The sequence below is a fragment of the Musa acuminata genome, chromosome BXJ2-8 (assembly GCF_036884655.1).
Source record: "Musa acuminata AAA Group cultivar baxijiao chromosome BXJ2-8, Cavendish_Baxijiao_AAA, whole genome shotgun sequence".
NCBI classification, from domain to species: Eukaryota; Viridiplantae; Streptophyta; class Magnoliopsida; order Zingiberales; family Musaceae; genus Musa; species Musa acuminata.
In genome coordinates, this window is record NC_088345.1 from 26,647,181 (window position 1) to 26,661,820 (window position 14,640).

At 42.5% G+C, this 14,640-nt stretch overlaps 1 protein-coding gene across 2 annotated transcripts in view; it reads right to left on the bottom strand.

The window, feature by feature from the left end:
* LOC135619338 (uncharacterized) overlaps positions 1-14,640 on the bottom strand; it is a 28,087-nt gene that overhangs the window by 1,352 nt on the left and 12,095 nt on the right. The window contains exons 5-6 of one of the 2 annotated variants that reach the window (XM_065121256.1): positions 5,934-5,975; positions 5,540-5,676 (exon numbers count right to left, since the gene is read on the bottom strand). In XM_065121256.1, the coding sequence (XP_064977328.1) occupies positions 5,540-5,676; positions 5,934-5,975 (179 nt within the window). The remainder of the gene's footprint in view (positions 1-5,539; positions 5,677-5,933; positions 5,976-14,640) is intronic. The other variant, XM_065121257.1, reaches the window with a different exon arrangement.

Consider the following 14,640-nt stretch of genomic DNA (forward strand, 5'->3'; position numbering starts at 1 on the left):
GGGATTGTTAAGCATTCGATCGTCCCTCTACATGTTGTGTAAAGCATGAACAAACCAAAAGACACGGACATACATGAGCATTACATGAAACACCCTGTTTACAGTTTTGTCTGTGACATTCTCCCCCACTTATTCCTTCAACGTCCTCGTCGAAGCCTTTGTCGACACTATAACTCCCTGCCTTTGTTGAGACTTCAATCTTCTGCTCCAATTGCATGCGCCTCTTAGGTCCCAGTTGCTCTCCGCTGCTGTTGTTGAATAGTCGAACTTTTGATCCGCCATGCTATTTCAATTCTCCAATGACTCTTGACTCTAATGTGGGGTTGGTTGAGTTGTGTTGATCCCTATTAGTTCCTACGGATCCTTCAGATGAAGGAAAAGACCATCTTACTATGCGTTAGTCTCTCGAATTTCTCATGCTGCTTGAATTGGGTGGATGCTTGTTGGAGTTTTAACGAGCATCGCCTCGCAAACTTTTGAAGTTTTGGGTTCTTCCTCCACAAAATTTACCCATCGACTCTTCTTTCACTTGGTTGTCACTTCTAAGTAGATTTGCATTACTTCCGCTTTCGATTGGCATTCTGTCGGGAAATGAAGTGGATAATCTACTCTTAGTAGCACTGATCTCCATTAGTGAGGATTTGATAACTATTGTCTTCCATTTGGTTTCTTTGAATATGTGCAGAGCTCCTCTGTTGGATAGATCAGAGAATTTGGGTACTCAGTTTCGCCCATTCTCTTAAGAGTTGAGAAGGCAAAGTTTACTTGACTTCGCCCACCTCCTCGAGTGTTGTACTTCATTCATCGAGCTAGTTACTAGCTTTCGCTTGCTTTTTGCTCATACTTCTGAAGCACTTGAAGTGTTTGCACTCCTTGCGTTGTGTTAGTTACTGTGATTCACCTTCCCAATGCCATCGAACTTCTGAAATGCAAGAAGTTCTCACCCCAACTTGGAGTAAGTCTCTAATAGTTTTGGTCATCTCTGGAATTGTACTGTCTTCTTCATCAACCCCACCGCCTACTCCACTGAGTAGCAAAGGTACAGCACCGCATACGATCTACTTCGTTCCTTGGTCGTGCACTCTTGCATCGGCCTGAAGTCCTTCACTTTCGGCTATCTTGATGAGAAGCTCATTGACACTAGTCTTACGAAGTTCCCTGGCCTCTGTCCTTCAACCTTATCTTGCTACTTAGAGTTTGCCTCTGTATTCTCCACCTCCTCGGCCCCTTTCACGACCAAGTGCTCTCCCCCCCCATGAGAGTAAGGGATCGATGACTTCATGGAAGTCCCGCCTCTGCGGTACTAATCGTCGCTTTCTCGCCCCTTTCGACCCCCTGCTTCAATACCTCTATGTCCTCCATGCAGTTCCCCCTTGGTCGATGGAAAGACAGACTACAACTCTCATGCATGGCCTCTGCCATCATATTGCACGATTCGCACTGATTCTGTTCTCCTTAGCTTTCTTGATAGCAACATTCGCTTACTTGACCATGTCCTCTAACTTGTCGGGCTCCCTTAAGCGAATATGGGCTTTAGAGTAGTCCAACTCTCCAATCGCTCTGATCATACCTTTGCATGATCAAGTCCCTCCCATAGGACTCACTGGTACTTGCATTCGAACTTTTCTCTCGGTGGTACACAGCCCTCATAAGCTGATGACCAAGGCTTTCATTCGATGCACACGCATGGAAGACCCGCCTTTGCGGTACCATGGCTTTCACTCCTTGAATCCATAGCCTTTCTTGTCGTCGTGTTGTTCACCGAAGTGGAGCTCCCAATAGCTCCCGATCATACCTCCGTACGATATAATCCCTCACGGGACTAGATTCGTGTGTAATGCATTGCCACGAACTATTCCACCACAATCTGCTGCACTATGTCGTCTCTTAGTGACGTCTACATTGCATTCTGATCCTTGTGGGATGAACTCGGATTATGAACCCTTTATATGTGATCTCTGCCAACACATCGCAAGGCCTCTTCCACCTTCAATTGTGTTCGCTCCTTTGGCAATCGACCTTCGTCCACCCGCTCTCGGGTTACACCCAAACGAAGCACCACTCTAGGATAGTCTGTCGCCTAGTAGCTCTCGAAGTACACCGACTTCGCTGAAATTGGTGCACCATTGTTTGGATCCTGGGCCTCTACCCTTACTAGCATAATCTCCGCTATGCACCACTCCCTTCATGGGAACTTGAATGGCAGCACTGTCATATATTCTTCAATAGTACCCGCCTTCGCATCCTCTTGCCCCGTGCCAAGGTCTTCTAAACCCAACTTCGTCTCCGTAAGTTGAGTCGTCTCAGTTCCTCTATCAAATGCTTCTTTGAGGTAAGATGCATGTGCCTCGAAGCTACCATCGTCTTTTGCACCATGCAGGATGAGCCCACTCCATCAGAATGAGGGACCCATGGAATGACATGATCCCGCTCTTTCCGCTGCAAGAGTTCATGTTCTTCATCTCTGTCCAAGGAAAATTCTGTGCCTCCACTCCATATTTCATCTTATATGTCAACTACCTTTATACGGCTTGGGTACTTCGCCAAGTTACACCCAAGTTGCTCTGCTTCTCGATTTGTATTAAGTTGATAATGGTCCTCACGCCCACCATTCCACGGGTCAGTCCTCCATTAAGTCTGATCTTCATATCGACTCTACATGTACCTTTATCTTGTGTTACCTTGGGTCACTCCCCCACTTGATCTCGCAATGCATTATCTCAAGCAAGATCATACGACGACTCTTCATCGCTCGCTCAGTCCGTTGAGTTTTGTGAAGTTGTTTTGAGGTACTCCTCAACATGTGCAGTTCGTCGCACATGGTTCTCCCTCTAGAGAGCTGGGACTTATCCCTCTTGGATATCTGTCCCGTTGGAGCAACTTCTCTCTTTGCTTCCATCTCTATGAAAGTTTTGAAGACCACCATCCCCTTCGATTACTCCTTGCTGAACAAACTGTGCATTGTTCTGCCTCCCACAAATGCACTTGCTATATTGTAACTTCACGTCAATACTTCCCCTCGCTGAACCTCTCAAGGCCTAGCAACATGCTGAACTCACTGCATACTTCAGCCTCCTACGGACGTATCCTTCTCATGCTGAAGAGAAAGTTTCAATGCTCCATGGCATCGAGTTTCAGTCACCTTGAGATGGCTACGAACATTCCATCATTCGTATACAAGCCCTTGCATGAGTACCGAATTCTTCGAGTTAACAATTCCCCTCAACTCTGTGAGCTTTGCACAACTCTTTCGGTCGCTGAACAACCCATTCCACCTTACATGGTCTCATCCTTTACCAAGTGTCTCGCTTGCCTTGAGCACCATCAAGTATGGTTGCCAACGTTGAACTGTAGCTCAAACTCAGCCATCCCAACCTTTGTGCGCTATGCATTCTTCCCGGCTTGCCTGTCCTCGTGGTGCCTTTTGCACGAAGGGTTAGTCATTCCTCTGAATGCCAATCTCAGATACCCGCTCCTCTAAGCGACTCTTTTTCCCTACATCTTCATGCTCGTTTTCCCCTCAAACGGCCGCACGTGCCTGGCTGCCCTCAACGCAACCCCACTAGGTCCCCCACATTTGCATGTCAAGTGTTTCTATGAGTGCTTATCCTGCTCTGATACCATCTGTCATTAACTTAGCTGGTTTTGCTTAAGTCTTGCGACGCCCTTACATGTCCGTCCAGAAAGGTCAGCCTCCCCGAAACCTCCTATGGTCCCTCAAGACCTACAAAAGATAAAATTGGTTAGAGAAAGCGCCTCACTTGGGATCCACAAACAATTATTTCAAGAAACACTTAACCAATGCAAATTACAAAAAGACTTCACAAGCTCTGAACGGTCGCACAACAAAGGATCTAAAATGGTCCACTACAGACCGAGATCTCCCACAAGTGTCCATATAATAACCTTTATTTACAAGCCTAAAATGGCCACCAAGCCCAACTAACTTGGGGCTATTAAGCCTTCAACCGTCCCTCTACATGCTGTGTAAAGCATGAACAAACCAAAAAACACAAACATACATGAGCATTACATTAAACACCTTGTTTATAATTTTGTCTGTGACAACTAGGTGATACCACCGCCTAGTCTAGTGGTACCACCGCCTGACAGTCTCGGAGATCGGATTTTTTGAGTTTTCCAACTCATAAGCGGTTCCACCGCCTGTTTTGGCGATGCCATCGCCTGTTCTGACGGTGCCACCGCTTGACCCAACTTTTGAGTCATTGAATGAGCCTCCCAATGAGCCCAAATCAATCTCAATTAAGGCTCAATTGGCCTCTAATTGAGTTAGCATAATTATACCAAAAGCTAACTCAATTAACCCCCTAAACTACTTCGATCTTAGATAAATGATTATAAAGCATGAATCCTTTGTCCAGCATGTCATTGGTTCATCTGGCACTTCGTCCGATCCTTCGACACATTGTCCTCTCCTTCAACGTATTGCCCAATCGACATGTTGACTCTTATAACTTCCAATCTTCTTGGTGCAATGTCCGATCCTTTAGTCCGATACCCAAATTCATGACACGAAACCTACTGCCGACAAATCGACCGATCCTTTAGCCCGACGTCCAATCTTCTGACATGTTCACTCTGGCCCAACATTTGATTCCTCTTGCTTTAATCAATTTGTCTCTCCTTGATCGAAACTGGTCCTACATCACTCAAAACGCAAATTAGATCATAAACTTATTAATTGATTTTATCATCAAAATCCGAGATTCAACATGATATTTCGAGTACAAATACCAAGCATTGAAGCTTATACATATGTACCAACAAAAGTTAAAACAAATAATAAATGTACAAAATTTTGTTACCTAATAACCTTGTAATCAAGAATCCAATTTTGCCCGATTCAATTCATACCAACCGGTCTACAAGTGCGAGACTCAAAGTAAGATGTGGACTGCCACCATTTCAGGCAATTCCATCCAGTTTTTCTTCTTTTTTTCTTTTTTTTCTTCCTAACATGCGGCCTGAGTTTCTTTATTTTAACATGATTAAACCAAACCTGACCAGCCCTTTTCAGGGCTTGCGAAGAGTCATGAACCCTAGATGTCATGCAGTGTTCACCCTCTCTGCACTATCACATGGTCCACTGTCCACAGTCTACCTCCCATTGTCCGTGGCTACTGCCTCATCTAGGTATTTCCATCTCTCCTTCTCTTCTTTCTTCGCCCTTGTTCCTCTTCCTTCTCCCTTCTTCATTCTTCTCCATTCTTCTCCATTCTTCTTCCTTCCTCGTCCTTGCCTCCTTCCTGTTTTCTCCCCCCCTCGCCGGGCAGAAACAGTACCTTGGTACATGCCAGCATACCATGTGTTGGTATGTTGGCATTAACGGGACCCATACCGGTTTGGCCATTGATCAATAAGTGACCTGGGTACAAAATTGCAAACTTCGTTTCTAATCATTATTAGTCCAAAAGAAAAGTAGACAATAGTCATCATCTTCATAATCTTCATCCAAGGTAACCTTCTAAAAATTAATTAAGAGAAAACTACTTAGCAAGATATCAAGTAACCAGTCTACCTCCAAAGAAAGAACCAGACACAGCATTTCTTCACTAGGAGTGTCATCCAACAGAGCTGAAATATTTTGATTTGCAGCTTGTGTGACACCATTGGCATCTTCCATTAGGCAAACAAGTTCATGGAGTAAAGTTTCTACTGCAACAGTGAGTGTTTAAGAAAAAATGAGTCTAAAAATATCCATCATTGTTAAATTAATAGAAAAATAACTAAAAAATATGCTTAAAAATAGATAAACTAAAATAGATCAAATAGATAAAGTTGAGAACCTAGTTCAGTAGCAAATCTAGAAAATTTTAGTATGAAAATAAGATTATGCTTAAAAATGTTATGTTATAGGGATCATATTTGTGGTACATACACAGATTTTATATAACAACGGGACAAGGAATCACCTTTCTTCAAATGGTCTTGAAGCCCCTGTACGCAAATATGCACTGTTGTGAAAATTTTCATGGAAAAATAAGAAGAGAAGAAATTGCAATTGATAAAGAACTTCATAAAATCTAGATAAAAAGAAAACAGCATCAATTTTCAAACTAAATGCAAATTTATTTTTACAGAAACTCCACCATTGCTTCCATAGCCTTGTTATAAATCAATCTCTGACAATCAAGAGGCCCTTCAGTTTCAAAGGTCTCCATAGCAATGGAGAACAAGACCCTTGCACTCAGGCTAGGATGTTAATCATCCAATGGAGTTATTAGTCATACATGCAGCACTCCTTGTGCAACACATTCATCAATACATAACCTTGTGAACCCATTCAAAGTTACAGCGAGTCTTTGCAGTTTAAGTAGGTTAGATACAGCAAAAAAATTGGTCAGTCCTGGGATTTACCCCTCTAAGACAACTAAGAGATTCTTATATTACACCAGAACACATAAGTTCTTAACACAAGCAGATTCAATAAAACAAGTTATGGTCTTGAGTCTCTTGACAACATCATAATGACACAGTATTAGAAATCTCAAAGCCCTGAATCCATTCCACCTAAAATCACTCAGAAAAATATCTGATATACAAATTTCAAAATTTATAAATGCACTGCAAGGGATGTGAAATTATGAGCACAAGTAGAAAAGAAAAAAAGATCAAACAAGGGCAATTAAACATTTACTATAAAAGAAGTATGACAAGAGACCATCCATACCCTAGGAAGTCATGTCAGAAGACATCCAGCAAGCAACAAAAGAACTCAGGTACCTTGACAGCAGGATCGAAGGAGAGAGAGGTGCCGAATGCCAAAAGTTCAAGAATGCTAACTATATCTTAATTACTTGAAGATAACTTTAACAAAAGTGATTCATTTTAAATGTTAGAGAGAACAGTGAGATTATACTTATTTCAGATTCCCAAAAGATTGCATAAAGATGGTGAAAGTTTGCATAATGCCTTGACCATAGCATAAAGACTATAGTCAAGACACTTGACCAGAGGCATAAAGGTGGACAGAAACATGCAAGAAACTAAACTACATGTTAAGGTCATAGTAATGCCTTGATCCTCAAGATGGTGAAAGATTATCTTTCAAAAGGTAGATTTCAGCTATTAAGGTATCAGATAAAAGGGAAACGAAATCAAATGTGGCCATGTACTCAACTTGTATTTGAGGTTCATATTGAACACTTGCACAAGCATGGATAACAAGAAGATTAAAATGATCTTCTAAAGATATACTACATATGATCTTTCACCAAGGGTTTATCAAAGAAAATAACTTTTTGGTGACCTACGACAACTTATACGGATAAGGTTCAAGATTAGATATAGAAAGAAAATAAAAGAACGAATGGGAGGAATCACCGAAAACCAGTTTGACTTATAGGAAAATAATTTAGAAAAAAATACAATTAAAGTATGTTCAATAAGTATCAGATCCCCTTGTCACCAATGGTTCTGTCGCTCTGGTAACACCATATACATAGCAATTTGAGTCTCATTGATTTGTGAAGGCAAAAAGAAAGTTATAAGGAAGCAAATTTATTGTATGGTCTAGTCCCTAGGGCTTTATGACCTGTTATAATGGTGAAAGAGAAATGGTGAAAGAGAAACGATACGATGGTCGAAGTGGAGAAGCTAGGAATCAAATAATATATTGGATCTACTCAAAATCCATCAAATTTGCCTCAAAGAAAAAAAAAAGACACGGTCACACATTACTCACACATATTGCGACAACAAAGAGTTTAAATCATTCAATCTACAATAACCCAGATTACAACCCTCGTCTCTTTTTTACAGACATCCTAGATATAAGAAAAATACATAATAATAATGAAAATTACAATAAAAAATTATATCCTTTATATCAAGATTCATCCATCTAATTTCTTTTTTTAGAGAAGATTACTTTCAATTTTGTTTTGGTAAATAATCTTCTTATTTTACAGAATATTCAATTGATATATAGACTTTATTTTTGCAAATTCATTAATGATTATGGGACAATTCTTTCAATTAAACCCCAAAAAATTCAATTGTCCAAAATTTTTCTTTTCTTTTTTTGGCTTCCTCTTCTCTTTATCCCTGAAAATCTAGATAAATAAAGTAAGGACATAGAAGATGTTGCTCTATAGCAAACTATATAATTAGCAAAATCAGCTATTAAAATTTATGAAAAAGGTAAAGATTGAAAAAAAGGTTCAACCAACCTAAATAAAAGTTCAATTCAAAGGAATCTAATTGCCTTGATTTTTATCATTTTTTCCTCTATGGTGATCAGTATAAGGTTTGGGTTAGACGAACCGTCGACTCGATATCACCTTTTAAATGAAAGTTTTGACAAATGAGAGAACTATCACTAAGAAACAAACATAAAACCAAAAGAAAACAACATCTATTGCTTATAAAGCTAAAGTGCCAACTACAATACTTAATGTAATGAAATAAAAGCGTGATAAAAGACTTATAAATGTGTAAGAACATAGGTTGTCTTTGGACAGCACCTGGGCACTCTCGATAGTTTGTGTATTGCTATCGGTTTCCGCTATTGGAACCTCCTCCTAAGGTTTGGACAGCAGGCAACAGGCTTTGAGGCTTCTCATAGCAGCTGGGCGGAGCTTGATGCAAAGCCTTGACTATTGAAATGCGAAGAAGAAGGCTACGGTTGGAAGGACTGGCTATACCTTGCCAAATTCCTCCTTTCTCTCTTCTCCTCTCTTCTCTTCTCTCTTCTAAGACTGGAAAAACTAGGGCCAACTAGGCACTTGCTAGAGGATTCTTGGTTTCCCTTGGGATGCCTTAGATGGGTCTCTCCTCCTCCTTCTATAGCTGAGGAAGAGGTGGAGTCCTAACTAGGTTAGGACTTAAGAGAATCCTAAAACAAATAGGACTTAGAGAGTCTTAATGCCATATGTCTTGGAAAGTCCTAGTGCCTTTAAGACTTGTTTTAGGGTCATGCATGGGATTCCTACTCCTATTAGGAGTTGGCACCAACCTCTCCTTGTGGATGCCCCTATTTGGGTGAGGGCAGTCCTAATCCTAGTCCTAGTAGTATTTGGATTGGGGTAAGTGGGCTGCTGTGAAAAGGGCTTTGCTTGGCTAGATAGGGTTTTGAGGCTTCAAAAAGCCCTTCAATAAAGGTTAAACAATTCTGTTGTGTGTTGTTGAGATTGTCCCTGATCATATGGAAAGCATTTATTCTTCAACGAGTGGATACTAAAGAAGTGTTCAAAGAGTTCAGGCTGATTCACTATAATTCCTTCTTGGTAGTCCAAGTGCAGTTTGAATATGGTCACACATTCAACTTGATAAGAATTTTGTTATACCCAACAATCTATTGTCTATCTTCTCCTTGAAAGGTTTCGTAAAGATGGGGAAGCAATAGGTTACAGAGGTGAAGGGGCAAAATAAGGTACCAGGGAAGTTAGTTGAAACCTTATCTTACATTTTTTATTACATTTTAAGTTCTGTGTTGATAACATGACCAATGCCAAAATTTGGCAGAATATTAAGTTCATGCATTATATTTGTTTCTTTCTTGTGGACCTATAAGAACCAAAACTTTTGGCATGGGACTTCTCACGAAGATTTCTTGGGTTGAATTTATATCACTTTAACTGAAAATGAACATCCACAAGAAACTTTAATTTCCTTGATGAAATTTTGTTATGAATTTTAGTGTGCAACACAATCTCCGCTGCGCACTGCTCCCTACATGGCAACTTGAATGGCAGCACTGTGGCATATTCTTCAAAAGTACTCGCCTCTACGTCCTCTTGCCCCGTGCCAAGGCTTTCTAAACCCAACTTCGCCTCCGCAAGTTGAGTCGCCTCAGTTCCTCCGTCAAATGCTTCTCTAAGGTAAGGTGCATGCGCCTCGAGGCTCCCTTCGTCTTTGGCACCATGCAGGATGAGCTCGCTCCATCAGAATGAGGGACCGAACGACATGAACCCGCTCTTGCCTCTACAAGAGTTCATGTCCTTAATCTCTATCCAAGGAAAACTCTGTGCCTCCGCTCCATATTCCATCTTCTATGTCGGCTACCTTTATGCGGCTTGAGTACTTCGCCAAATTACACCCAAGTTACTCCGCTCCTCGTTTTGCATTGAGTTAATGGTGGCCCTCGCGCCCACCATTACACGGGTCAGCCCTTCGTTGAGCATGATCTCCATATCGACTTTAAGTGTGTCTTCATTTGTGTTGCCTTGGATCACTCCCCCACTTGATCTCTCAATGCATTCCTCAATGCATTATCTAAAGTGAGATCATGCGACGACTCCTCGCCGCTCGCTCGATCCGTTGAGCTTTGTGAAGTTATTTTTGAGGTACTCCTCAACATGTGCGGTCCGTTGCACATGGTTCTCCCTCTGGAGAGTCGAGACTTATCCCTCCTAGATATCTGTCCCGTTGGAGCAACTTCTCTCTTCGCTTCCATCTCTCTAAAAGTTTTGGAGACCACCATCCCCTTGGACCACTCCGCATTGGTGAACAAACTGTGTATTGTTCTGCCTCCCACAAACACACTTGCTAGATTGCGACTCTACGTCAATACAGTACCCACTGCACCCCTCAAGGCCTAGTTACATGTTGAACTCGCTGCACACTTCAACCTCCTACGGACGTATCCTTCTTATACTGAAGAGAAAGTTTCAATGCTCCATGGCACCGAGTTTCGATCGCCTTGGGATGGCCACGAACACTCCATCGTTCGCATATAAGCCTTTGCATGAGTACCGAATTCTTCGAGTTAGCAATTTCCCTCACCTCTATGAGCTTTGCACAACTCTTTCGGTCGCTAAACAACTCATTCCACCTTACATGGGCTCATCCTTTATCAAGCGCCTCACTTGCCTTGAGCACCATCAAGTATGGTTGCCAACATTGAGCCGTAGCTCAAACTCAATCATCCCAACCTTTGTGCGCTAGGTATTCTTCCCAACTTGCTTGTCCTCGTAGTGCCTTTAGCGCGAAGGGTTGGCCATTCCTCTAAATGTCAATCTCAGATGTCTGCTCCTCTAAGCAACTCATTTTCCCTACATCTTCATGCTCGTTTTTCCCTCAAACAGTCGCACGTGCTAGCTGCCCTCAACGCAGCCCCGCTAGGTCCCCTACGTTTGCATGCCAAGTGTTTCTATAAGTGCTTGTCTCGCTTTAATACCATCTGTCACGGACTTAGTTGGTTTTCCCTAGTCGTGCGGCACCCTTGTATGTCCGTCCACAAAGGTCAGCCTCCTCGAAACTTCTCATGATCCCTTAGGACCTACAAAAGAGAAAACGGGTTAGAGAAAGCGCCTCACTCGGGATCCACAAGCATACATTTCAGAAAACACTTCATAACCAATGCAAATTACAAACAGACTTCACAAGCTCTGAGCGGTCGCACAACAAAGGATCCAAAATGGTCCACTACAAACCGAGATCTCCTACAAGTGTCAACATGACACAACCTTTATTTACAAGCCTAAAATTGCCACCAAACCCAACTAAATTAGGGTTGTTAAGCCTTCGACCATCCCTCTATATGTTGTGCAAAGCATGAACAAACCAAAAGACATAGACATACATTAACAATATACTAAACACCTAGTTTACAGTTTTGTCCGTGATAGTGTGATGGTGGACACAAGTGCCACCCACAATTTCTTATCAATAGAGAACCCAGGCAACTTGGGCTAAACTTGGAGAAAAACCCAAGGCAGTGAACTCGGAGGCTAAGCAAATCTCTGGGTTGGTAAAAGCAGTGCCCATCAAGATTGGGACATAGAGCGGAAGCACAAACATAATGAGAGGCAATGTTTGTGCCAACGTCGTTCCTAAACTCCCTATGTTTAATGAGAGGCAATAACCTTGCGTGGTTCCTGTTTCTCGAGGAGGGACCAAGGACCCACAATAGCTATCAGTATTACAACTGAAGAAGTGGGTACGAAAAGGTGAATTTAACTTTCGTGGCCATTGTAAAGCTGGCGACATTTGATGAGAAGGCCATTCATGAACCTACTATGGTGGCAAAAACTCTGCCATCACGCAGAGGTGTGGATCATCGTATCGAGCTAGAGCAGGAACTGAAGCATCTAGTGAAACCACCATACTGCATGGCCCCTCCAAAGTTGGCAGAGCTCAGGAAGCAATTAGATGAACTACTAAGCAGTGGTCTCATCCGCAGTTCTAAAGCACCATTTGGAGCTCTAATCCTCTTCCAAAAGAAACAAGATGGGAGCCTCCAATTATGCGTCGACTACTGAGCCCTCAACAAGGTAACGGTGAAGAACAAGTACCCCATCGCACTCATCGTAACTTGTTCGACCAATTGGGTAAAATAAAGTATTTCTCAAAACTCGACCTACGGTCAGGGTACTAGCAAATACGCATTGTTTAAGGCAATGAAGTGAAGACTACCTACGTGACCAGGTATGGAGCGTTCAAGTTCTTGATTATGCCTTTCAGCTTAACCAACGCTCCAGCCACATTCTGCACTCTCATGAACTAACTATTCAAGGAGTATTTGGACGAGTTTGTGGTTGTCTACTTGGACGACATCGTCGTTTACAGTCAAACGTTCAAGGAGCATATTGAGCACCTTCAAACAATTTTCAAGGTTCTCAGGAAGAACACTTTGTTCGTGAAAAGGTAGAAGTGCTACTTTACTCAGACAGAGATTTTGTTCTTGGGGCACCGAATTGGCGATGGTTCTATTTAGATGGATAAATCAAAGGTGCAAGCTATGGCGAAATGGCAAACACCAAAGAAGTTGCCGGAGCTGAGATCCTTCCTTGGTTTCGTCAACTATTATCGACGCTTTATAAGCTGGATATTCGAAGCGCACAGCTCCACTGACGAAGTTGCTAAAGGAGCAGCCTTGGCGATGGTCCGACAAATGCAAAGTAGCATTCCAAGATCTACAAACTGTTATGTTGGAATAATTGATACTCAAATTGCCGAATTATAGGAAGCCTTTCGAAGTCCATACAAATGCTTCAGACTTCGCTATTGGGAGAGTACTCATGCATAAGGGTCACCTGGTGGCCTACGAGAGCCGCAAGCTCAACGAGATCGAGCGGTGGTATCCAGTGCACAAGAAGGAGATGACAGTGGTGATCTATTGTCTATGAGTTTAGCGGCACTGCCTTCTCGAATTGCGATTTATGCTAAGGACGGACAACATCGCTTTGAGTTACATACTCAAAAGAAACTCTACCCAAAGCAAGCACGATGGTATGACTTCCTGGCTGAGTCTGATATGGCAATGAAGTACAAGCCCGGAAGAGCAAATATCGTGGTCGCTACGTTGAGTCGGAAAGTGGAGCTGGTGAATGCCATGCAATTGGAAGGCGGAGGCCAAGTAAGTCAGTTGCACTCCAACTTCCTTTCCAAGATTAGGGATGGACTGCACAATAATCCCCAAGCAATAACCCTGATGCAACTAATCAAAGAAGGCAAGGCACGATGATTTTAAGTCCAGGAGGAATTCATCTACACCAAAGGGAATAAGGTTTATGTTCCTCGAGAAGACAATTTGAGGCGTGAACTCTTAAGAGTGTCATAATTCCATTTGGGCTGGACATCCAAGCATTCAGCGAACATTGGCTCTCGTGGAGAGGGCCTTCTATTAGCCGAAGATGAGGACTAATGTGGAGGAATATGTTCGAATGTGCCTTACTTGCCAACAAGATAAGGTAGAGCAGCGGAAGCCGATAGGACTTTTGGAGTCGTTGCCCGTACCAAAAAGGTCGTGGGAGAGCATTTTCTTAGACTTCATATCAAACTTGCCGGTAGTAAGGGGACTCGGATCGATACTCGTGGTGGTTTATCGATTTTCAAAGTATGCAGCATTCATTGCTGCACCCCTACACTGTTTAGCAGATAAGGCGGCCAAGTTAATAACGAAGAATGTGGTGAAATATTGGAGTCCCGCACAATATCATCATTGATCATGATGCTTAGTTATTGGGGCGATTCTGGACCGAGCTATTCAAATTGCTAGGGTCCAAGTTATACTTCTCCACAAGCCTCCACCCCCAGACGAATGGCCAAACTAAAAGACTAAATTTGCTCCTTGAGCAATATCTTCAGCACTACGTAATGTTAACCAACAGGATTGGGTGAAGCTGTTGGACATTGTCCAATTCTCCTACAACTTGTAGCAGAGCCTTACGTCCAACAAGAGCCCCGTCGAGATCATTACGGGACAGTAGTCGTCGACTCCTCACGCCTTGGCGATCGGTTATACTGGGAGTAGTCCGTCAGCATATTACTTTTCGAAGGAATGACACCGAAATGCAGATATTCCATGGGCTTACTTGGAGAAGGCGGCCAAAAAGATGAAGTGGGTAGAATTGGGAAGGCGACCACATGAGTTTAAAGTTGGCGACTTAGTGTTGGTAAAGCTCCAACCAACATCACTCTAGTTCTTTAGGCAAAAAGTGCACAAGGGATTTGTGCGCAAGTACGAAGGACCCTTCTCAATTATCAGTACGGTAGGCAAAGTCTCCTATAAGTTGCAAATGTCGACGTGGTTTAAAATTCACAATGTCTTCCATGCAAACAACTTGAAAGCCTACCACTCAGATCCGCAAGATGCTTCCCGAAGTGTTTCAACTCGGCTACCCCACACCAGAGCCTCCTACTAGAAGTGAGTCGAAACCATTTTAGCAGATCGCA